Source organism: Dreissena polymorpha, chromosome 1, assembly GCF_020536995.1.
Source record: "Dreissena polymorpha isolate Duluth1 chromosome 1, UMN_Dpol_1.0, whole genome shotgun sequence".
Lineage (NCBI taxonomy): Eukaryota > Metazoa > Mollusca > Bivalvia > Myida > Dreissenidae > Dreissena > Dreissena polymorpha.
The window spans coordinates 210497104-210522343 of record NC_068355.1 but is presented as its reverse complement, the minus strand read 5'-3'; the positions used below and the strand labels follow the sequence as shown (position 1 = coordinate 210522343).

General features: G+C 35.4%; 1 protein-coding gene and 1 non-coding gene across 2 annotated transcripts; one reads left to right on the top strand and one right to left on the bottom strand.

The window, feature by feature from the left end:
* Nucleotides 1–1187: 1187 nt before the first annotated feature.
* LOC127864852 (uncharacterized) lies at nt 1188–25240 on the bottom strand. Its single transcript, XM_052404752.1, has 9 exons — nt 25138–25240; nt 22287–23088; nt 21014–21199; nt 20134–20235; nt 14739–14969; nt 9165–9273; nt 5162–5388; nt 3958–4084; nt 1188–1476 (listed from the first exon to the last, which is right to left on the bottom strand). Exons 2-9 carry the CDS (start codon nt 23034–23036, stop codon nt 1343–1345), a joined length of 1866 nt encoding a protein of 621 aa, XP_052260712.1. The 5' UTR covers nt 23037–23088; nt 25138–25240; the 3' UTR covers nt 1188–1342.
* On the top strand, nt 16990–17071 carry Trnas-aga (transfer RNA serine (anticodon AGA)). Its single transcript has one exon. It is a non-coding gene; the product is annotated as a tRNA-Ser (tRNA).

The window sequence follows — 25240 nt, the reverse complement described above, 5'->3', positions numbered from 1 at the left end:
ATGTTCGAACTTGGCCTTAAGATCATCTAGATACAACTTCTGACCAAGTTTGGTGAAGATCGGATGAAAACTTCTTGAATTAGAGAGCGGACAACATGCTGAATGTTTAAAACGCACTAAGTGACCCCATGACCTAGTTTTTGACCCGGCTAGGCCCATGTTCGAACTTGGCCTAGACATCATGTAGTTACAACTTCTGACCAAGTTTAGTGAAGATCGGATGAAAACTACTTATATTAGAGAGCGGACAACATGCTGAATGTTTAAAACGCACGAAGTGACCCTGTGACCTAGTTTCTGACACGGCAAGGCCCATGTTCGAACTTGGCCTAGACATCATCTAGATACAACTTCTGACCAGGTTTGGTGAAGATCACATGAAAACTACTTGAATTAGAGAGCAGACAACATGCTGAATGTTTAAAACGCACTAAGTGACCCCGTGACCTAGTTTTTGACCTGGCAAGGCCCATGTTCGAACTTGGCCTAGACATCATGTAGATACAACTTCTGACCAAGTTTGGTGAAGATCGGATGAAAACTACTTGAATTAGAGAGCAGATACTTAATACGGACCGACAGACAGACCAACAGACAAGTTCACTCCTATATACCCCCCTAAACTTTGTTTGAGGGGGTATAATAATGTACATGATAGGGCAAATTACCCTTTGTCTTTGTTTAGATTTGGATTTTTGAATACCCTGTTCATTTGGGGTCAGCATTGATTCCAATGACAACCTCTACAATGAAAAAGCAAATTCGTTTAATTGATATTCCCCGCCAATATGCTTCTGGACACAAAAGTGTTATATTAAACACTCAAAAAAATCATTTTTTCAAGAAACAAAGGATCATAACTCAGTTATTAACAGATGGTATACAATGCCATTTGGCGTGCATCATCCTCTTATCAATATATATACTCATACCAAGTTTCAATGAAATCCCCCAAAGCACTTCCAATATATAGGCTCCAGACACACACAAAAAGCATTTTATCAAGATCCAAAGGGCCAAAAAGCATTTCCAAGATATTACTCCAGACGTACAGAAAGACGGATGGACGGAGAGACAGACAGACGGACAAAGCCAAAACAATATCCCTCCGCCTATGGCGGGGGATAATTAGCAAAACAGCCCCAACAGACCTTATTGGGAAAATATTGTTTCTGAAATGCCACATATACAACACAAACGTTTATTTGCAAATGTAAAACAACTTCAATCTTGCCATTTGGAGGGAGCAAAAGTGTTAGGCACAATATTGATATTGATGTTGTTCATTGAATATTACATAATACTTTTTAAATATAATTATGTACACAATTGATATCGGGTGTCAATCTTCGAATGGGAAGAACTGCTCCACAATATGGCGAATCATGTGCTTCTTCTCCTTTATAACAGCGTTCATCTCCTGCTGGGTTTGATACAACAGTTCCACAGGCACCTGTCTGGCAGCCAGTCTGAAAGCTGAACACGAGAATCTTGATAACCAATCAGGTAAAATGACCAGAAGTCCAAATTAAAATCTGCTAATGTGAATATTATAATCTATTCAATCAGAGATTGTATGCTTCTTTTTAAAACACACTGAAGACAGGAGACCTATCACAACATTGAGATACTGCACTGTGTCTATTGATGCTTGATTTGATGCCTTATGGTAAAGATGGCACTAGATCACTGACCTGTGTGGGGCATGGCAAGTCTGGAAACCATGGGTATAACAATATATGTAGAAGACCATTTCACCAACCACACCCCCAGAAAGGGCCTATTTTGACCCCAGGGGAATGATCTTAAAATATCTCATGAGGGGACCACTTATATGATGTTAAATGCAAATCATTATACTCCAATGACATATTCTTTTGTAGATTTTTTAATTTCAACTACATATTTCAGCATTAATGTGAACCTGGGGTGAAGCAAGTTTATTTCCCAGGGCTATAAATTGAACAATGTTACATACCAATAATTATACCTTTGAGTATGGCGGTTTAGAGAAGACAATTTTTAAATTATTTACTATATATGTCTACACCAATAATGTTATCCCTGAGGCTTGGCCAATTTAACCCCCAGGGATCAAAGGTCAAATATATGGCTTCAAAGCGGTGCAGTAGGGGGCATTGTGTTTAACAAACACAGCTCTTGTAAAATCTTAAGGATGACCTTGACATTTCACCACTCAAAATAAGCGTTTTCATGAGATACATATGCATGCCAAATATGAAATTGCTATCTTCAATATTGCAAAAGTTATGACAGACAGACAGACAAACAGGCAGGCAGGCAGGCAGGCAGACAGACAGACAGACAGACAGACAGACAGACAGACAGACAGACAGACAGACAGACAGACAGACAGACAGACAGACAGACAGACAGACAGACAGACAGACAGACAGACAGACAGACAGACAGACAGACAGACAGACAGACAGACCGACCAAAAACAATATACTGCCGATCCTTTGATCCGGGGGCATAAAAATCTGTGTAGAGGACCACTACATGATGTCACACAACTAATATTAAACCCCTGAGATTTGTAGTTTCACAGAGAAAACATTTACTACTCAAATCTACATAATAAATCAGGCTTTCCCAGGTGCGTTGCCAATTTTGACCACAGGGACTTAATTTGAACATTATTATGGGACCTGTATACGATATTACACATAAAATATTTCTTTCTGTAATCTGGCAGTTTCAAAGAAGAAGGTTTCAAAGGTTTCTTGTGTATAAATCATATGCCAACGTAGATGCTGCCAGTTTTTGGTCCCAGCGGCATGCTTTAAAAAATCTTTCCACAGGACTTCTATACAGAGCTCCAGATAAGAGGCGTATCTGCGTATTTATGCATTGAAAAAAAAACGCATTAAAAATTTTCCCAGTACGCAACAATACGCAATACAAAGGAGTAAAATATGCTTTAACAATAATATCAGGGGGTGAAATACCCTTAAGTCTAAATTCTTATCTGCAGCTCTGCCTCTATCGGCTGTTTCATACTTATTATCAAAATGCTGGGACTTGTGGTTTCAGAGAAAAATAACAAGTAATTTACTATTTTAGTCTATATATATCATCTGACACCTGAGTTGTAGCCATAAATAACATCAGGGGAATGATTTGCACAAGCATAAAAGAGGAATACTAAACACCAAATATTAAACCCCTGATCATAGTAGTTTCAGAAATGATTTGAAAGTGCTTCGTCATCATTTGAACAATCTTGGTAGAGAATAACTAGACGATGTAACCCCACACCAAATATTAAACCTCTGAGCCTCGCGGTTACAGAGTTTTTTAAGTTTCCACTTAAAACATCTATTTTAATCTCCCAAATATGATGTGGACCTAAACGAATTAAACAAGTTTGAAAGAGACTAATGCTATCATCACTTCTGTAAAGTTTCTTGAAAATACATCACGTGATTTAGAAGGAGATCAAGTTTGAAGCGTATTATTGACAACACATGAAGCTAAACTTCACAGGGCCACCTACCACAAAAGCTCACCATTAACACTTCTTGCTCAAGACAGCTAATAATAAATATTTAATAAAGTATCCAGAGAAAAATATTTGCAGTTGTCAATGTGTATGCATTTTTAAGGTGACATGAAGATCTCGAGCAAACAGACACTGAAAAAGTCTTTCAAACCAATACCTAACTATCTAAATAAATTGCTATGCATAAAACCATTCACTACATGTTTAATGTTAATTTCAACTCCAAGAAGATGTATAGTGTATAAATAAATGGGTAATGACATATGAACAAATAATATTTACAGACAAAGTAACTTCTTATAAAAACATATAGCACACACACACACAATTAAATGTTAATTATACAAATGAATGTTTAATGGCATAAGAACTACAGTATATCATTTTAGTACATGTGTTTTGAATACACATAGCACATTTGTACAACTTACTATCATCTTGTGCTACCATGTACATGGCCGTCCATACAGATCCCGAGAAGAGCTCTGATGGAAGTGGAAACTCGTGTCTCACATGTAACACACTGCCCAGTATCAGGTAGGCATGCCTGTACAAGTCCTGATGAAATATACATTCGTAGAAGCTAACAAGAGGCATGGATACAGTGGTAGTGGTGGATGTGAATGTTGAAATACTTGATGTTTGAGAAGATTAAAAGAAATGTTCTTACAGAGGGGACCACCCAGTCACTAGGCGGACACCTCATTCACTAGGATGCAAATTGTTCTAGTAAACCTCTATACAATGTTACATGCCAAACATGCCATTGCAAGGCTTAATACTTTACATTTGCACATATTCTTTTTAAGAGTAACTTTTTAATCTATGTTTAGTTCAGGTGACAACAATGTAAAACAGTGAATAATCTGTAATACAGATTAGATAATTTGATAAATGTTACCAAGAAATCATTTCTTAGAATACACATAACAAGACAGCCAAGATGGCCCTAGATCGCTCACTTGTGTAATGGTTTGAGGCTGAAGTATTGAACTGGAGACAATATTTGAACATTCTTCATAAAGGACTACAATCTCATGTAAAATACCAAATATAAAAGCTGAAAACTTTCAAGGTCAGAGAAATATTTTTTAATTAATTATGTTTCATTATTCAATTAAAAACATTTGACCCCCTCACCTAAAGCACGGCCAAACTTGACCCCTGGGGCATAATTCATGTACACATGTTGTCCTTGTTTTGTCAGAGATTTTCAGTTTTTTTATGAAAAAATCTGAAGCAATCCTGTGATTCCTGGGGCATGGTCAGTTTTGACCAATGAGGTTTCAGACTTGATTTTTAATGTTTTAATTGTAATGCAAATGGCTGGCTTGATTTTAACAACTTTAAAACAACAGGGAATCCTATCAACAAAGGGCATTATGAGTGCAATTAAGCCTCCTTCTAGGAAAATAGGGCTTAATGCATGTGGATATTCAGGCTAATCAGGAACGGCACTGCTTTTGTGGTATTTTTGGTTTACAGGAAGTCTATTCTTTGCAAAAATCCTGTTTAAGCTTAAAGTGTTGACCAAGATAAGCTTATGCAGAACAGTCTGGGATGACACTTTAGACAAATGCATTAAGCCCAGTTTTCCCAGAACTATAGACTCGATTAAAAAAAAAATTAAAATACCTGCATCCAATTTCCTATGGTCACGCATCGAACAGTTGGGCAGATAGCCATGCTCTGGTAGTGGGATTCTGGCCGTCTCCCAAACATCATGGCAACCAGGGCTAGAAACTCATTGTCCGTTATGTGAAGGTTACGACCCCAGTTTAACACAATGAAAAACCGCAGTAGGTACACTATGAAGCCGTTCTTTCTTCCATAACGCTCAAACCAGTTCACTGCTTCAGGACCTAAAATATATTCACAATTTAACCCTTTATAACTCATATGATTAATGCATTTAATGTTTGAAGTCCCTTACAGAATCAAAATAAAGTCAGACCTTTCTTACTAGATTCAAATGTTTAAAAGCTTTCGTATTCAACATTAAAATACTGATGAGCAGCAAACAGCATACAACATCAACCGACTGCAAGTTATTTGCAGGCTGTTCTGGTTGTATGTTTGTTGCATATAGCCAGTTCACTTTGTTTCTGAGCAGTAAAGGGTTAATTAACCCTTTGCATGCTGGGTAATTTGTCGTCTGCTAAAATGTCGTCTGCTGATTGTCTAAAATTAGCATTTTCTTCAAAACAAATCCAAAGAATACTATCAGAATAGCAAACAGTTTGGATCCTGATGAGACGCCACGTTTTGTGGCGTCTCATCTGGATCCAAACTGTTTGCAAAGGCCTTCAAAATTCGGTTCCATCGCTTAAAGGGTTAACTGCCAAAAGCCATGTCGGAAAAGCTGGAATTGACAGGAAAACATAAAATGTTTTATTTTGCTAAACTAATAAGCTATTTTAAACATTAAAATGTGATAAAAAATAAACAGTTTAAGAAATATTTGTTCAATGTGAAAAAGGTAAAAATGTCTCTATAAGTTAAACTTCACTTTCTACGCAAAACTGCCCCTTTCACTTAGATTTTACATTCAATGTGAAACTTTCCAACAAAGTAACATTTCACTTAACTTCCCTTTTAAGTTCCATTGCTTTCTTTTGTGAAACATCACCTGATAATTATAGCATTTCACATTCTATGTGAAACATCACTAGTAACATGTAAAATAAATACTGGATTTTAAAAGAACAATTGATACAACATGTATAAATTTAATCCCCCACATTGATTTTGCATAGACCGTTTAAATGCATTTACCCTAGAATTAAATTTGTTTATTGAATTATTTTTTAATTGTGTAATCTATATGTTGTCGGCTGTTTACATTCCCTTTTTAGTTATTATTTGGCTAAATTTGAGGTTAGGCTACCCCCAAACGCTGTTCATAACTTTAAAATGACCATTCCCAGGAGGTGACTGTACCATTATGATGAAGACTAATTTACGCATTAACTTACAGATTATGGCCACCTTTCTCAGTTGGGCTTTGCCGCAGTGATGTCACCTCTATTAACCCATTTATGCCTAGTGGACTCTCCCATTCTTCAAAATTGGATAAATTTATTTCCAAAATTAGGGATGTCTAGTATATTTATTTCTATATTTAAAATATTTCTTACAGAAATTCATTAAAGCAAACAGCGCAGACCCTGATGAGACGCCGCATCATGCAGGTCTACGCTGTTTGCCAAGGCCTTTTTTCTAGACGCTGGGCATAAATGAGTTAAGGGTTTCATCATGAGCAAATGTAACTAAGTAATGGATGAGAAAACTGAAGTGTGCCAAATTGTTTAAAGTGTCTATTAAGCACACCTGTGCTCTTTCAATGTGGAACAGTCCTTTACAGTTACATTACACTTCTATGTGAAACTATTCCTGTAAGTAAGATTGCACTTTCTATGTGAAACCATCCCTTTTAGTTACATTTCACTTTTTATGTGCAACTATCTTTCAGTTACATTACACTTTCTAAGCAAAGCTGTCCTTCTAATTAACATTGCTTTATATTTAATACTTCCCCTTGAAATTTCATTTTACTTCTATCCATTTGTTATGGAGCAACACTAAGTAACATTGTTCTTTCTATGCAAAGCAGCTCCTTTACGTTACAATTCACACAATATGAATCATTGTGTCACATGATGAATATTAATTCACTCAGTTATTTTGTAATTGGAGACTAATCTTACAGATAACTGAATAATAAGCAAATGAAGAGTAGTCCCCCTTGCGAAAACTAAATTGATATGTCACTGAACCTTTGGGGCAAGGCTTCCATAGGATTGACAATTAGATTTAATATACGCTGTAAAATGCTGTTGTAAACAAATAATAAATGTAGTAAAAAGGAAATGAAAGAAAAGAAGTTTAAAGCAAACCCATAGTTCTGCAAATCAAATACTATCGATCAGAATTTATCAACATTCAAGGAAGTAAATAATCCTGTGTAGATAAAGGGATGCAACTCAGAAAAAAAAATCATGACTTAATTTCAGGCTAAAAAGAATCAGCAGGGTATTCTTTTGCTGTTGAAAAACTCATATTATATTTGCAATAAATTGTAAACATTCATCACATTAATGATTATTTGGAGTTGTATTTCAATTTCCTTCCAATAATGTGGCTTCAAACAAGAAACCATTAGGCCAATCTTTTAATAAGCAATATCCATCTCCAAACAGTAAATGAAACTCAAATGCCTATTGGTTGAAATAAAATATTTGGTTACAGTGCTTCCAAGGAATTAACATTTTAAACATAATATAGGTGGTGGAATGTAGCGAACATACTATGGCTATTCAAACTTTTCAAACCAAAGAACTGTTAAATACAAAAAGATTGCAAAGACTACGTATAATATGGAAACAGTCTACGTTATTCCAGAAGCTTCTCTTACAAGCTGATTTTGGCTTAATAAAACTCTCTTCATTTAGCGAAATCAACTTCTTACTAATATGGGACTTAATACATTTGAAAATGTAGCAAAATGCTAATAGTCATTTCTGTGATTAATGTATAATAGGACAGCCAATCTGCTGTACGTTAAATTCCTTTTATTATCACAGTATATATATTTTTTTTCCAAAAATGTAAACCTATTGCAACTAGCATTTATTCACTTTGCAGTGCTGTTAGAAAGATGATGTCAACCTTGACGTCAAAAGCATGTATGTTATTCTCTGTCCTGAAAGCAGTGTTTTTCCAATGATTTGTAAATAAGCCTTTTCATGTCAATTGGTAAAGAATCCTTTAAAAATTCATTAAATGCACAAAATTAATGTACCACTTAATAGAGACTTTTAAGCTAGAAGCAAACAATAAGAGGTACCTGTACGAACATTTAACATACAAACACTTGACTAAAGTCATTTAATACCTCATGCTACCATAGCGAAATGAACAAGCGGATTAAAAATTAACATTTTTATCCAGTAACCTGTTTGTGAAAGGCTATAAAACTGAGAAAACCCTTTAAAGACACAAAAACTATTCTTAATAAATCACTGACACACTAAAAATTAGTCCCTCAGGATAACTGACAGGTTTTTACCCATGAAACATTGAGATTTAAATTTACCATGCTGATAATTTGTCAAAAACTTGGGTTTTGTTGGTTCCTCCTTGAGTCTGTTTCCTAGGTAAAACCATTACTAAGTATATGTTACAAAAGATCATTCTAATATGCCCCACGTTGGATCTAAATAGTTTTAACTACCTGTTTTGAGAAAAAGAAAAGGAGAGTATCAGATGAAATGTCAAGTAAAGACAGTACTGAGACTACTCAGAAAACCGACTCAACTGTAACTCAAGTAAGCTAATGTATGATGTTTGATTTAGGTATGCGCTTTAACATGTTTGTAGTCTCTTACAAAAATCAAATTAAATTAAAATAAGTTCTTACGAGATTCTAGTATTAAAGCCTTCATTTCCTACATTAAAGATACTGACCAGCATCAAACAGCATAAAACCTGAACAGACAGCGAGTTACTCAGAGTCGAGCAGCAAACAGCCTAAACCTGAAACAGACTGCGAATCACTCAGAGGCTGTTCTGGATTTAAGCCGGATGCACATAGCCGTTTCCACCTGTTTCTTAGCAGGAAATGGTTAATGGAACTTACCTCTTTCCTGATAGGACATGATCTGATGAAAGGTGCGAAGGTTATTGAATATCTTGTCAGACTGTATCTTGTGTAGGGGTGGGGCCTTACCATCATCAAAGGCATTGATCTACAAATTTAAATAAGACTCACTCTGGCAAAACAGGGCTTAACCCTTTGCATGCTGGGAAATTTGTCGTCTGCTAAAATATTGTCATATGAATTTCTAAAATTAGCATTTTCTTCAATTTTTTTTCAAAGAATACTATCAGAATAGCAAACAGTTTGGATCCAGATGAGACGCCACGTTCTGTGGCGTCTCATCTGGATCCAAACTGTTTGCAAAGGCCTTCAAAATTTGGTTCCCGCACTGAAAGAGTTAATGCATATTCATGAAGTGTCACCCCAGATAGGCCTGTGCAGTCAACACAGTCTAATAAGGGATGACACTTTCCACTTTATTTGAATTTTTTGTTTAAGGGAAGTTTGTTCTCTGCAAAAATCAAGTTAAGGCCTACATGCCAGACGTCCCGATCTTGGCGGAACAGTCCTGTTTTGGGGGTGTTTGTCCCGGTGTCCCGATGTGACTATAATTGTCCTGATATTCGTACAAAACGACATAATGTTCTATAAGGTCACAATAAAATTCGCTATTCAAACTCTGTCTGGCTTAAATTACCATCGCTAATCCCTTTATTGCCCCATAATTAACAAATCATATCTACTAGTCAAGTGATCAGTGCAGAGTGCTCTAGCAGCAAATTATTGATTTTATCGGGCATTCACGCCATGGTGTTTATATGATAAGGGGTTCTTATTGCTAGCTATAGATGCATTATAGTGAATTAAAAGCCGACTTCATGTGTATTTCCAGGCCCAAATCAAGTCTAAAGATTCTATTACGCGGTAATCTGTGTATTATACCATCTGAGGCTAAAAAACCTGTCAAAACACCAGTTTTGTATATAAAAAAAATTGATCGCTGATCGATACATATTGAAGTTTGATAAAAATTTACTTTCATTTTTGACTGATTTTCAGAATATAATTTGTACCTATTGCATCAATGTAAATTTAGAGTAAATTGATGATTGGTTGAATAAAAACAGTGCTCGATGCGAGCATCGCATTAAACAATTAAGCATGCCTCTGTCCCGAATTGAAGTCAAATAGAGGTATGCCCTACATTTCATGTTATGGATTCATCCAAATAGTGTGCATGTGTTTACTTCCGGAAAATGGGGAACGTCTCTGTTCATGAAATTCGCAAACACATATATCGCAAATATTTGCCAGAAATTATGAGGTTTTGTAAGTAATACACCGATTACTGCATGACTACAGTAAAGGTGGCATGATTGATCGTTTTAGGTGTCCCGCTTTTTGGTCAAATGTCCCGACATTTTTAATGGAATGTCCCGAGTTGGACCTGAACATTTCTGGCATGTATGGTTAAGGTGGAAAGTTTCGCCACTGTTTAGCCTGTGCAGAATGCACTGTCTATTCTGGAATGACACTTTATGCACATGCATGAAGCCCAATTGTCCCAGAATAAGGCTCAAATATTAACCCATTGCATGCTGGGAAATTTGTCGTCTGCTAAAATGTTGTCTGCTGAATTTTTAAAATTAGTATTGCAATGAGCTTATAATAAAAGACAAGCAGATTGTAACAATAATTTCTCTCCTAATAATGTGTCTAGAGTTCCATTATTTCCTATGATAAGCATCTGAAATAATTTGATTTTAATCGGAAAATAATTCCTAGTTTTCCCTTTTTTTTATTCAAGCCAAGCCAATTATGTCAGGAGTGGTTACGAAATTATTCTATTATCATTCATCCATTATATATGATTCAAGTGGGGAAGTTGTCAATTATTGGCATACAGATTAAAACTGAAAAACCACTGAGTTTGACAATGCTCCCCCAATAGTGTCAAGTTGGTTAACGCAATAAAGTGTCAAGTAGTACTGATAAGTTAACATTAAGAATAAATATATTGAAAACAGCCCAAAATCCAAACACCAAAACGAAAGTTTACAAACAATCTGACAAGCAGTATTTCGATTTTTTGCAACTTCAATTACAGGAAAATAACACACATGTAAATTCTTGAGTCCTGTATAAGAACTGATTAAATTGTACAAATTTGACACATGATTACTCCAGCTTTTCTTAATTTCTCAAAAGTAAAATGAGCAATGTTAACATGGCCATCCCCACCGAAATGTGTTTGCTTGTATGAGAGCATTTGTTTTAGAGAGTAGAATAATATTTGTAAAAAATGGCACCTGTGTCATCTATTTATATTTGTTTAAGTATCAATTAGTTATATAGTAATGGAAGTTATGCTGTAGAGAATAAAATATATGGAAATGGAAGAAAGGGAGGTAATAAAAAAGAGGACTATGAGCAGTTACTGTCATTGATCACTGTATTTTTCCTTAAACGCATCTATTCATTTTACAATGAATACTTCAGTGTTCAAATTAAAATATTATTGTAAAATTAGATAAAGAACAATAATAAAAAACTAAGGTAGATAGAGTTATGGTATTTGGTCACTGCACTCTTCCTAGTTGTCATCTGTTTATATTTAAAGTTTCAAGTTAATCCCTTCAGTAGATTTAGAGGAGTTAATCCCTTCAGTAGATTTAGAGTTATGCTCTAAACAAAACGGATACAAATTTGCTATGAAATTAAATAAAGGGAGATAATTCAATAACTTAAGTCGATAAGGTTATGGTTCATGTTCACTGCACTTCACCTAGTTGCCATCTGTTTATATTTCAAGTTTTAAGTAAATCCCTTCAGTAGATTTGATTTAGAGTTATGCTCTGGACAAAAATTTACTTTGAAATTAAATAAAGGGAGATAATTAAAAACCTAAGGTAGATAGAGCTATGGTTCTTAGTCACTGCACGTCTCCTACTTGCCATCTGTTTATATTCTAAGTTCCAACTAAATCCCTTCAGTAGATTTAGAGTTATGCTACAGACAAAAATTTACTTTAAAATTATATAAAGGGAGATATTAAAAAACTAAGGTAGATAGAGTTATGGTTCTTGGTCATTGCACTTCTCCTACTTGCCATCTGTTTATATTCTTAGTTTAAAGTAAATCCACTGAAAAGATTTTGAGTTATTCTCTGGACAAAGTTTCGGACAGAAGGACGGACGGACAGACAGATGGCAGACAGACGGACAGAGTCTATTACTACATCCCCTTTTAAAATTTGTCATCTGTTTATATTTGAGATTTCAAGTTAATTCCTTCAGTAGATTTAGAGTTAATCCCTTCAGTAGATTTAGAGTTATGCTCCGGACAAAATTGATACAAATTGTCTATGAAATTAAATAAAGATAGATTCAACAAGAGCTGTATCCATAGGATGACATATGCCCCAAATAAACGCTTTGATAGAAGTTATTGAAATGCACTAAGTGACCCCCTGACCTAGTTTTTGACGAGGCATGACCCATATATCGAATTTGACCTAGCTATTGTCTAGATACAACTTCTGATCAAGTTTGGTAAAGATCAGATGAAAATTATTTGAATTAGAGAGCGGACACGAAAAGTGATTATTGAAATGCACTAAGTGACCCCGTGACTTAGTTTTTGACCTGGCATGACCCATATTCGAACTTGACCTAGATATTGTCTAGATACAACTTCTGACCAAGTTTGGTAAAGATCGGATGAAAACTATTTGAATTAGAGAGCGGACACGAAAAGTGGTTATTGAAATGCACAAAGTGACCCTGTGACCTAGATTTTGACCTGGCATGACCCATATTTGAACTTGACCTAGATATTGTCTAGATACAACTTCTGATCAAGTTTGGTAAAGATCGGATGAAAACTATTTGAAATAGAGAGCTGACACGAAAAGTGTGACAGAAAGACGGACAGTGCGAAAACTATATACCCCCTTTTCTTCGAAAGGGGGCATAAAAACTACGGCTGATAGAATTATAGTTAATGTTCACTGCACTTCTCCTAGTTGCCATCTGTTTATATTTGTAGTTTCAAGTAAATCCCTTCAGTAAATTTTGAGTTATGCTCCAGACGAAAATTTACTTCGAAATTAAATAAAGGGAGATAATTCAAAAACTAAGGTAGAAAGAGTAATGGTTCTTAGTCACTACACTACTCCTACTTGCAATCTGGTTATATTTCAAGTTTGAAGTAAATCCCTTCAGTAGATTCAGAGTTATGCTCTTGACAAAAATTTAACTTTGAAATTATATAAAGGGAGATAATTCAAAAACTAAGGTAGGTAGAGTTATGGTTCTTAGTGACTGCACTTCTCCTACTTGCAATCTGTTTATATTTCAAGTTTCAAGTAAATCCCTTCAGTAGATTTTTAGTTATGCAACAAAAAATTACTTTGAAATTATATAAAGAAAGATAATTCAATTACAATGGGAGATAGAGTTATAGTTCTTAGTCACTGCACTTCTCCTAGTTGCCATCCGTTTATATTTTAAGCAAAGTAAATCCATTGAATAGATTTGGAGCTATGCTCTGGACAAAGTTTCGGACGGAAGGAAGGACGGACGAAGACTATTACTATATCCCCTTCCGAAAGTTCTGCGGGAATAAAAAACATCTACAACATCTAGAGTTAATGAGTTATGTAGAAGTACCAGTAAAAATACAGTAAATCTTGTTTTAAAAGACCACAAAAGAGAATTGCCAAAAGTTGTCTCTTAATAAAATGGTTTCTATATAATAATAAAAAAACATTCTGGAAAAAAATAAAATCATCATCTGTATCAAATTCATAGACGGATTCTGGGACACAACTATCCTGTTTAACGTTTAAATTATACGAAATAATCAAGATATTAGAGAATTTAAACATATCATTACCTCACACTTTTACAACTATTATTAATCCAACAAAACGCTGTTGCCGTAGTTGACGTTAAATGTGTTTTAAGAATTTCGTAAACACAAACCTTCACCTTTTTTTGAAAATCTACAGGAAGATTGTATATCTGAACTATTCATCCTTTCGCGGAAAGCCAAGACAAATGTATTCATTATTTCAAAGCTTATTCCGAATAATATTACAATTGCAAATAATTTGGACTGAACATGCGTGAATCAGCTGTTCAATATCAACGCATCGCTTAGAGCTTTTAACCGTTAACTCCACCGTCCTTCTCGGTAAACGATTAAAAAGACGGAGCTATGCACTTGCTATTACACGGTTAGTTAAGCATGTTGAGTAAGACATATGAAGCAAATTTTATCGACAAGTGTAGTTTTATGGCTTCTTGACAGTAATCAGCTTTCCTTTGATTACATCAAACTGATGATATATCTGCGATCATGTTTGTCCCTTAACCATCATCAAATTTTTCAAATTTTATCACCAAGTGGTAGCTTAATCGAATATTTGGACATCAAAATACTAGAAAATAAGCGGTCGCTGGTCATGTAAGACAAAAGTCACTTAATTAAATGTCAAAATAGAGTGTAAACAATCGGGGGGAATTCAAAGTGTTCGCATTAGACAAAGGTCGCTTCAATCAAGTGTTCGCATCTACAAGATTGACTGTATACCAATTTACACACAATTACCTCAGCTTTCCTGAAGCTCTCATAAGGTGACCGTCCGTACTCATTGACTATCTGTTCATGCCGTGGTAGCACGATACGGTACACGTACGCCCTGAGCTGAGTCAACGCACATTCCACACTTGGGGCCCCGGGGCTAGTGTCCTCAAGAAGCATTCTATACCAGTAGAAGTTGTTGTGCATACTCATCAGGTTGGTGGGAAACTTGCCTGAGTGAATGTTCTCCTCAATTACCTAGTAAATATGCAGCTCCCGTAATTGCAAACAGGTTATGATGCACAACAATTACAAACTCTGTCTTAAAAAAGTTAAATATAATTATTAAAACATATCAGTTGGTTTTCAAGGGTTAATTTCAAGTCAAAATACCTTAAAGGTGTATATTCGTTTCTCAAGTAAGAACCTTGAAATTCCCCTCTAAAGCACAGGTGGTTAGTGTGTGACTATGATATTAATTAGCAAAAACATAATTTTTAATGAAAAATAATCAAGTTATAATGTAAAATCAACTTCTCTGGAAAAAAAATCACTATCAAATATTTATATTTGGAATTCTACTCAAAATGACCCAAAAGCTGGGTGCATTGCTTTGAACAACCATTACTTCATCAATTGTGCAGCGATTTCCATGAACTCAGTCTCATTTAATGCAGAAATTAGTTTTGTTTCTGGATACATTTGTATGTACATATCTTGCAATATTTTTACAAATACTGGTTCGAATTTTAAGAAATAGCACAATACAGAATTTGCATGACCTACTCGTTATTGATCTGACCCAATCCAAGACTGAAATCTTCACGGAGAAAAGGGCATAGTCCCTGCAAAGTTCACGGACCTTGGTAACATAATTCAATAAAACATTTGAAAAACATTCTTACCGTTCTTGCCGTTACATTAATATAAAGAAGTGAAACTACAGCTGCTGGAGCAGTATTGAATTCTCATTATACACAATTAGTTGGTCCTTTATTTAAGGCAAGGCAAGTGACCAATTGCCAAAACAGCACAAAACAGCACAATACAAAACAACATACATAACACATAAATGAATAAAGCTGGGGTCACTGCCTTGGAACGGTCAATGCAAAGCATTGGGGGTTTAAACCGGTTTTAGAGCGCTCAACCTCACACTTGGCCCAGCAATATTCATGATACATTTAAGTGTAAATAAAATTTAACCTCACAGCATTGTAACTCTAATTAAACAACAATAAAAGGGAATTAAAACGCATTCAATTTAATTACCATTTAATTACTCAATGGTAGGAAAGAGACCAGAGCAACAGAGCTACAACTTTTTGAGGAACGATGAAATGAAACTACGAACAAGTGTAAACTACATTCCTTCTTTATAGAAAAAGATTTAGGAATATAGCATCATAAAGTTAATAATTCAGATCATCATCGCGCAAATACAGGAAGAAGCAGCAATAATGGGTGTTAAAGTTCCGTATTACATTGCTTGGTTGTTTATGTGACTGCCAAAAAATAAATCAAACAAGAAACGCCTGTCAGAGAGAAATTAAAATGAAAATAGAACGCTATAAACCCAATGACCTATGCATGTAGATAACAACTGTGAAAGTTGGTCGTTTGACTTCTTCAGGGGTGTATACAGATATGAGTTAACACTTCTCTAGTGTGATTGCACAATACATGTAGAACCATTGTCTTCTAAAAACCTGCATGCCATGTGCTTTAGACTGGCGCCCGCGGTGTTTATGATATCGATGAAATTGTAAAAATTGAGGTTAACTTTTTGGCATTCAGTCCTGTTTTTATAGTTATGTGTTGTTGTTTTTTTTTTGTCTTTATTTATTTAGGCATATTAAAATTGTGTTATAGACAGACGCCCGTGAAATTCATGATTCGATGTAGGATGTGAGTCTTAATGTAGTTTTCATGCAGATTTGTTCATACAACACAGAGACACAATTATGTTCAACAGTGAAAAATGCCCATAATATCACTTTAAGGTAGCGCACCTCTAATGATTTCCCGCGATTTATTTTACGATCATTGCCGATCTTCAATGATCGGTTATTTCCGAGAGATGCATTTTATTTTTTTCAAACTTGGAATTTTGATATGTGTTTACCTAATTCATTTGGAATACATTATTTTCACTATAAATATTGACTTTGATCCAATTATCATCTGAAAAATACGATTTCGCGATTTCTTCAAAGATGGACAAGCCTTTTTACCTGTTTACTTATGGATATCTAATTTAAGGTTGCACTGATGTGAAGTTGTCGTGGCCGAGTGGTTAAGGCGATGGACTAGAAATCTTTTGGGATCTTCCCGCGCAGGTTCGAATCCTGCCGACATCGCATACTTTTTGTGACGCATTTTATTTCTTTTCTAACGTAATTTGATTTAATATAGCATATAAGCTATGTTTATTGTTAACTATGTTGAAAATTGTATGCACATCCATCAATTTTTAAAATTAAAACAACGTTATGGCTAAATTGGGTAATTTACTGCTGAAAATACGAATGATGCATGTTGCATTTTTATTTCAAAAAGTAAACGGTAAATCTGTCTATTTCTTGGTATTTTTGCTGTATATAGTGTTTCTATAAAAAAAATAGTTTAAAATATAACTTAAATGATACTATTTTTAATTTAATGACACTTTGTTTTTAACCGACCCAATTTTTACTTGGCTGAAATCACTTAAATTTCATGGCGCTATTCCATAGATAAAAATTTGTAAAAAAAAATTGTCTGTAAAAGAATACTTATTTCATCTTGTTTAAATTTTAAACACCTTTACTGCATCTGTACACACCAACTGCATGCCCATATTTGGAAATTTGAATGAATTATGTAACTTTTTTATACCCCAGGGGTGTAAATAAACTGGACAAAAGCCGAGCGTGAGGGTGGTTTTGTAAAAATCGGTATATTTTTTTTTAAGCATGGAAAGCCTACCTTCAAATTTGCATGTAGTTCAGTGAAATGATGCTGATTAGGAAAATAATTAATTAAATTATATTTGGATATGTGCCCATTAGGGATGCACTACCTTAATGATTCCAAATTTTAAGAGAAGAAAGATATAGTGAATCGAAAACTAACAAACACGTGTTTTTAAGTACGTTTGCATCATATCCTTTTGTTAAAAACGAGTTAATTAAATTGAAAAGTTTAATATAAACATTTTCTTTAACATATTTTAATTTGCGAACACGCTTCAAAACATCTCCATAAAATGATGGATGGGAAATTCCATTATTTAATGCCATTTTAAAGAAACATTATATTTTGAAATTAAATCACCATACTTTGAGTGAAATTTAGGGAATTTACTTCTTAGGTCATGATACAAAAAACCTTGTTTTAGCAATTTCTTTGTTAATATAAGATTACGATCATTAAAATCTTTAATACATGAACATGCTCTGGCATAACATACCAACTGCTAAATGTAAATACCATAGGATGGACCTTTAGGGATGTTACCATCTAGGAATGGAAAATTCCATTAAGCATCAAAAAAAAATGTCCAGCACCTTTTAAAACCTTTGTTTACATATATTTCAACTGGTTGACATTTTAAACACATGAGTAATTTCATTCGTAAAAGCAAGCCGTGTCTTTACTCTGAGAAGGTTTCAGTCTTGGATCAGGTCAGATGGATCATTCAGACAAGTCATTTTTGTAAATATTTCCACAAATGTTCATTAAATGAAGTACTAGCATAATCTAATTTAGCATTTGTACATGTAGTAAATAAAAACAAGAGTGCCAAACTGTCACAAGATACGCCTGTTTTAAGGCTTTGGACAACTTGATAACTTTACCATGACCCATATTTGAACTTGACCTACATATCATCTAGACACAACTTCTGACCAAAGTTGGTGAAGATCTGATGAAAATTACTTCAATTAGAGAGCGGACACCATGCTAAATGCTTGAAATGCACTAAGTGACCTCGGGACCTAGTTTTTAACCTGGCATGACCCATATTTGAACTTGACCTACATGTAGATATTGTCTAGACACAACTTCTGACAGAATTTGGTGAAGATCGGATGAAAACTACTTCAATTAGAGAGCGGACACCATGCTAAATGCTTTAAATGGTTTAAGTGACCCTGTGACCTAGTTTTTGACCTGGCATGACCCATATTTGAACTTGACCTAAACGTTGTCTAGATACAACTTCTGACCAAGTTTGGTGAAGATCGGATGAAAACTACTTCAATTAGAGAGCGGACACCATGCAAAATGCTTGAAATGCACTAAGTGACCCTGTGACTTAGTTTTTGACCCGGCATAACCCATATTCGAACTTGACCTAGATATTGTCTAGATACAACCTTCTGACCCAGTTTGGTGAAGATCGGATAAAAACTATTTGAATTAGAGAGCGGAAACTGCTGTGGACGCCGCCCACCCGCCTCCAAGGTGAAACTATAATACGTCCCGTTTTTTTAAAACGGGCGTATAAAAAATAATAGTTCTTTATAATGAAGTGCAATTTATAGAGGATATTTGTTGGATTTGGTTAAATTTCAATTTAAATTCACAAGTGATCAAAGAAAATAATATCTTTACGAGTGGCGCAGCCACAAGTGAAAATATATTTGTTCTATCATCTGGCATCAGAATATATATGAGCCTCACTCTGAGAAAACTGCATGTGCCAAAAGTGTCGTCCCAGAGAAGCTTGTGCCTAAAGAGTCGTCCCAGAGAAGCTTGTGCCTAAAGAGTCGTCCCAGAGAAGCTTGTGCCTAAAGTGTCGTCCCAGAGAAGCTTGTGCCTAAAGTGTTGTCCCAGAGAAGCTTGTGCCTAAAGTGTTGTCCCAGAGAAGCATGTGCCTAAAGTGTTGTCACAGAGAAGCTTGTGCATGTGCATAAAGTGTTGACACAGAGAAGCATGTGCCTAAAGTGTTGTCACAGAGAAGCTTGTGCCTAAAGTGTTGTCCCAGAGAAGCATGTGCCTAAAGTGTTGTCACAGAGAAGCTTGTGCATGTGTCTAAAGTGTTGTCACAGAGAAGCTTGTGCATTCAATGCAGGCTAAATGTGCCTGTGCCTAAAGTGTTGTCCCAGAGAAGCTTGTGCATTCAATGCAGGCTAATGTGCCTAAAGTGTTGTCCCAGAGAAGCTTGTGCATTCAATGCAGGCTAAATGTGCCTGTGCCTAAAGTGTTGTCCCAGAGAAGCTTGTGCATTCAATGCAGGCTGATCTGAGATGAAACTTTCTGCCAAGACTGGATTTTTGTTTAGCAGAGACTTCCTTGAAGCTAAAAATGCAATTGAAGCGGAAAGTGTCGTCCCTGATAAGCCTTCGCAGTCTGCGACAACACTTTTCACACATGCATTAAGCCCCTGTTTTCCCCGAGCTGGGCTCTTATTAAAAAAGACAATGTATGAGAGTACTTGAGAATAGAAGCCTTTTCTTGGTGGGGCATCAGGTGTCCCTCGTTCATTGTAGAAGTTCCTACTGTGGTAGACTGCTTGCCGAAAGTTCGGGTCACGTTGCTGGAGAAAAGAATCAGCCAATAAGATTGCGTACCCAATAAGTGGATGCTTAACACATATAAAGGTTGCTTTGACATATGGGACATAGTGTCTTACTAGCACATCTGATTGTCCATGGTTTAATGCCAGATCTGGAAGCGTTCTAGAAACCTGGACTTTTTACGCCAAATTCTGATTCTACCAAGCAAGTCTCATTAAGCCTATGGACAAAATCAAATTAAAATAAATGAATTTAAACACAAACAGCTTTTAATGAACGCAAAGACAAAAACAGGGCACAACTAACGTATCCAATACTTGTGAGGAAACAACAAGGGAAATATAATATGGGCTGTACTCTGTGAAAAGGAGGTTAAATGGATGTGGGTAAAGTGTTGTCCCAGATTAGCCTGTGCAGTCCGCAAAGGCTTACCAGGGACAACACTTTCCGCCTCAACTTGATTTTTTGCTGAGAAGAGACTTTCTTGAAACAAAAAATATCATAAAAGCGGAAAGTGTCATCCCTGATTAGCCTGTGCAGACAGCACAAGCTATTCTGGTACAACACTTTACATACATGCATTAAACCCCTTTTTCACAGAGCACAGCCATTATACACTTTCACAAGAGTTTGTCGTTGCTATACTTTAAAAAAAAAAGTCTCATAAGTACCTTAGGATTGGAAATGAAGCCTTTAAAACTTGATTCTAGTAATAAAAGTCTTAAGTTTAATGTAATTTTCTGAGGAATTTTTAACAGTATAAAGTGGTTCTCTGAGTGATAAAAGATTAACTCTCACCATATGGTCACACAGAAACGGGTGCTTGTCAACATTCCTGTAATGCCTTATCCAACCTGCGAAGTTCTGCACACACCGCCTCCCCCGCACATCCAGCTGGCTGTGAAGACCGCCCCTCATGAAGGGTCCTGTGAAGTCATTTCCTGTCACAATACCCATCTCAACCAACAGGTAGTGTTGATTAAACTGAATTTAAGAATAAACCATAAATGTTTTCAGTTGAAATTAAGAGAATTATATGAGCAATATTTTGGAAAAATGAGGCTAAATGCATGTTTGTAAAGTGTCTACCCAGATTAGTCTGTGCAGACTGCACATTTGTGTGTAGCGTAATTACAGGTACATGTACATTTTAGATACAACACTAAGAAACAAAACATGCATAGCCACCATGTACTCATTGCTGAAAACATTTAACAGCACCACATGTATTTATTTATTCATTTTTTTTAATGACATGATGTCAGTCTGTGAATTATTAATGAATTGTCATATATATACAAAGTGTTCTATTCCATCAAGTTGACTTAGTTCATATTATGATGCTGCATCTACAAAAACTCTAATTAATTAACCATTGAGTAGATGACAGTTATGGCATGCCTTTAATCAAGACCTCTTAAGCGCTAAACAGAATTATGCGTCCCGAACCGAGTTCCAGCCAAACGAACATGTGAATTTTGTGATTGGGACAGTAGAAACAGTTTGAGTCATTTGATAATTCGACCCTCGCTAATTCCAGCCATCCGAAACAAATTTAAATGAAAATATAGCAATAACAAATGTGTGCTTTGAAAAGCCAAATGGATATTTGGCAACTGTACCAATAAATAAGACTGGCACTGCAGCGATTTCTTCCTTCTTTATTAAGTAACAGAAAACGTCACTTTCCCAATAAGGAAAAACATACACATTTCCCAATTATTGTAAACAATCCCTTTTTTCAAATAACATTTAGTTAGTTTAGCCAAGCAGTTCTATGACTTAAACCTAAGTAAATATAGTATTGACAACTTGGCAACAGTTCCTCATCAATTTTAAAGTATTGGAGAGCAAACAATTAAATACACCCCTTTCCCAATATGAAGATTTCATGACACGAATTTTCCCAAATTCAGGGGTTTCCGCTCATGTTTTTTCCCAATTGGGCTGGTATCGGTACTTTTCCCGATTGGGCAAAAAAAATCACTGCACTGCCTATTTTTATGTTTAAGCATACCTGGTCTCTTAAAACTTAAAAATATTTGACATGCACATACATGTACATACCCACCTTCAACATGGACATAACCTTTTCAGTTGTGATCACCTTTACAAGCAATTGAGATGGCTTTTCTGGTAATTCTTGGGGGCAACCAAGACGCAGATTATTACCCATGTCAAAAAACTTATTTGGAATCAATCTACTGTCCCTGAACACACAAAAATCAGAGTCATTGCTCAAAATTGCAAATGCCTTTGGTCTTTCTTTAAGGGCTCTTATGACCAACATGTCTGCTTCCCCTGCAGCTGATTGATGTATTTCACACTCACACTTTTTTAAAGATGACATAACCTGATCCTCGAGAACAACCGGACGAACGTTGTTGTCACAGGGTAAGTCATCAATGCTGCGTGTGCCCCGCAGCACCTCAAGAATGTCTGACACACGCTGCAGATCTTGTTCGTGACGACTTACCCAAGTGTCCATTTTCTGCATCGTTCCTTCAGTGGAACTTCCTTTACCGCCATCTATATAAAATACAAGTTCGATTCCCAAAGACCTGAGATCTGTAATAAGTTTAGAAATATATGCATCCAATGTTGCATACTCCCCTCCCAAAATTCTCAAATAAGGGTTGTTCCTTAATTGACTAAGACCTTTCCAGAACTTCAACACAATCTCTTGTTGAAAGGAGTAGAAGTCGACAATAAGTTCCAGACCACCCCTCCTTTGACTTTGAGCTTCCAGTACCAGATCATAACTCTCTGTGCTTTGTTCCGCATTTTCTATGCAGGTTGACAGCAATCCTTGCACACCCATCTTTTTTGTTTATATTGTAGGTCTCAAATGCAAATATTTTTTATGAAAGTTGCTGAAAACAGAAATGATAGAAAGTAACCATCTCTCGACTGGTCATTGTCAGTTCAGGTACTACAATTTATTTTATGCTTTCCGGTGGTTTATAGAGAAATATCAGTGAATTAAAACTGATAATTTCACTGTTTCAAACAATGAAAATTATCAGTGAAAATTATCGATAATTTTTACTGTTCATGTTAAATGCTTCATTTTTTTGACGAAATGACGTCATTTTCCCAGCGAAATTCTTTAGTTAAACTCTTGAACAATGTTTATTAACTGTGAAAAAAGCATAAAATAAAAAGAAATTTGTTGGGTTCGGTGGATTATCAATATTAATTAACTCGTGATCATATAAAATATATATTTTCACTTGTGACTGCGCCACTCTTGAAAATATTACTTTCTATGACAAGTGAATTAAAATCGATAATCCACCGAATCCAGCAAATATCATCAATATACTGTACCCTGTGTACTGAAAATACGCTTAAAGGCACATTGCCATCCCCAAGTATACATTTTAGTATATAATTTCCACACCCGAATACTTAAGAGTATCCAGGGTATTATTTAGTTGTACCTCAGACAACAAAGACCAATCACGCATTACTATCATGTATGTAATCAAATAGTTTATTAAAAGTTATCCAAGAAATTCAATAGGAAAATCTACAATAAAGATTACAGTTGAAGTACATTAACTTTAAACTCACATTACAAGATGTGTGCATTTTTTTAAGTTAGAGAACATAGAGGTGGTAGGATTAATTTTATCAAGATTAATTATACTTGCATCCGTGAAGTAAATTATTTCACAAATAACCACAGACACTCTGCATTAGCAGGCCTTTTTCTGTCTATTTTGGGAAAAGGTACCAGAAGCAAAATTGGGATTTTTCAAGTTGCGAAATCTTCCAAATTGGGAAGAGTTTTCATTGACATAAGCATTATTTGGAAAAATTATTATTCTGTTGTTTTTTTCTTATTAAATCTAATGTTTTCATACATAGGTATTGCCCAAAAATGCTAAGAAAGGTATTAAACTGTTGTTTACCATGTACTTACAGTCATTGTCAACTGCTAATGTAAGTATGTGTATGGTAAAAAAAAACAGACTTTGTTATGCTTGAAGTTCAAATAAAATTGATAGCTTGACATGTCATTGAGGATACCTACTGGGAAACGCATTTTTCGGCTTTGATCATTTCGGTCAGAAATTGGTTTTTTTTGTGACAATTGGGAACAAATATCCATATTTGACATTGGGAATGGGGCCCACAATCGAACCCATGAGATAAGCAGAAAAAGGCCTGATTTGTCCCGTTTGATTGGTCATTTTCAGCTCGGGTACTACTTATATGTACCCCGGGTACTCTCAAGAATACTTACATATATCCCAGGTACGGTAAATATACTTAAATGTACCTGTATCCGAGTTATATTCCCGCCCAAAATCTGATGTCGTAAAATGCGCTATTGATTACCGTAAAAAATTATTGTTTAACTTAAGAAAACTTCTCTTTTGAAGTAAACTGCGTCATAATACTTTTTGAGAGTGAGTTTTAATAATATAGAGCATTTAACAGAAAATTGACATAAATGTGAATATAATAAATATTTTTTTGTAACGACCAATTTAGCGTTAAATTTCCGGGTACGTTTAAGTACCCCGGTTATATATACTTAAGAGTACCGGGGGTATATGTAAGTAGTACCAGAGTTGACAATGACCAATCGAGCCTTAGTTCCTAACCCCCGTCCCCCAGCTGCTTCCCCCTCTTAATTATATATATAACTAAAAACAAAATTTCAAAAACTTTTGCTTTTGTTGTTTTCTTATTTTCTATATCAAATGGACAATTTTTAGGGTTTTTGGAGGGAGTAGCAGCTGTGGTTGGGAGGGGGTAGCAGCTGGGGTAGGGGTAGAAACTTATGTCGAGTGCCAGGTGCCAACAACTCGATTGTGATTGACATCAAATGAAAAAAATGCATTGCGCATTTTATGTAACACAATGGTCAAAATGATTGCTGAACAAGTTAAAATGTTGTTAATACATGCCTAGTTGCGCATTGTCTGGAAATTTAAACTAAATGATGGCGATCATATTTATGCAAAATTTGTCACATTTGGTGAGCAACAACAACAACTAAGTATTACAACA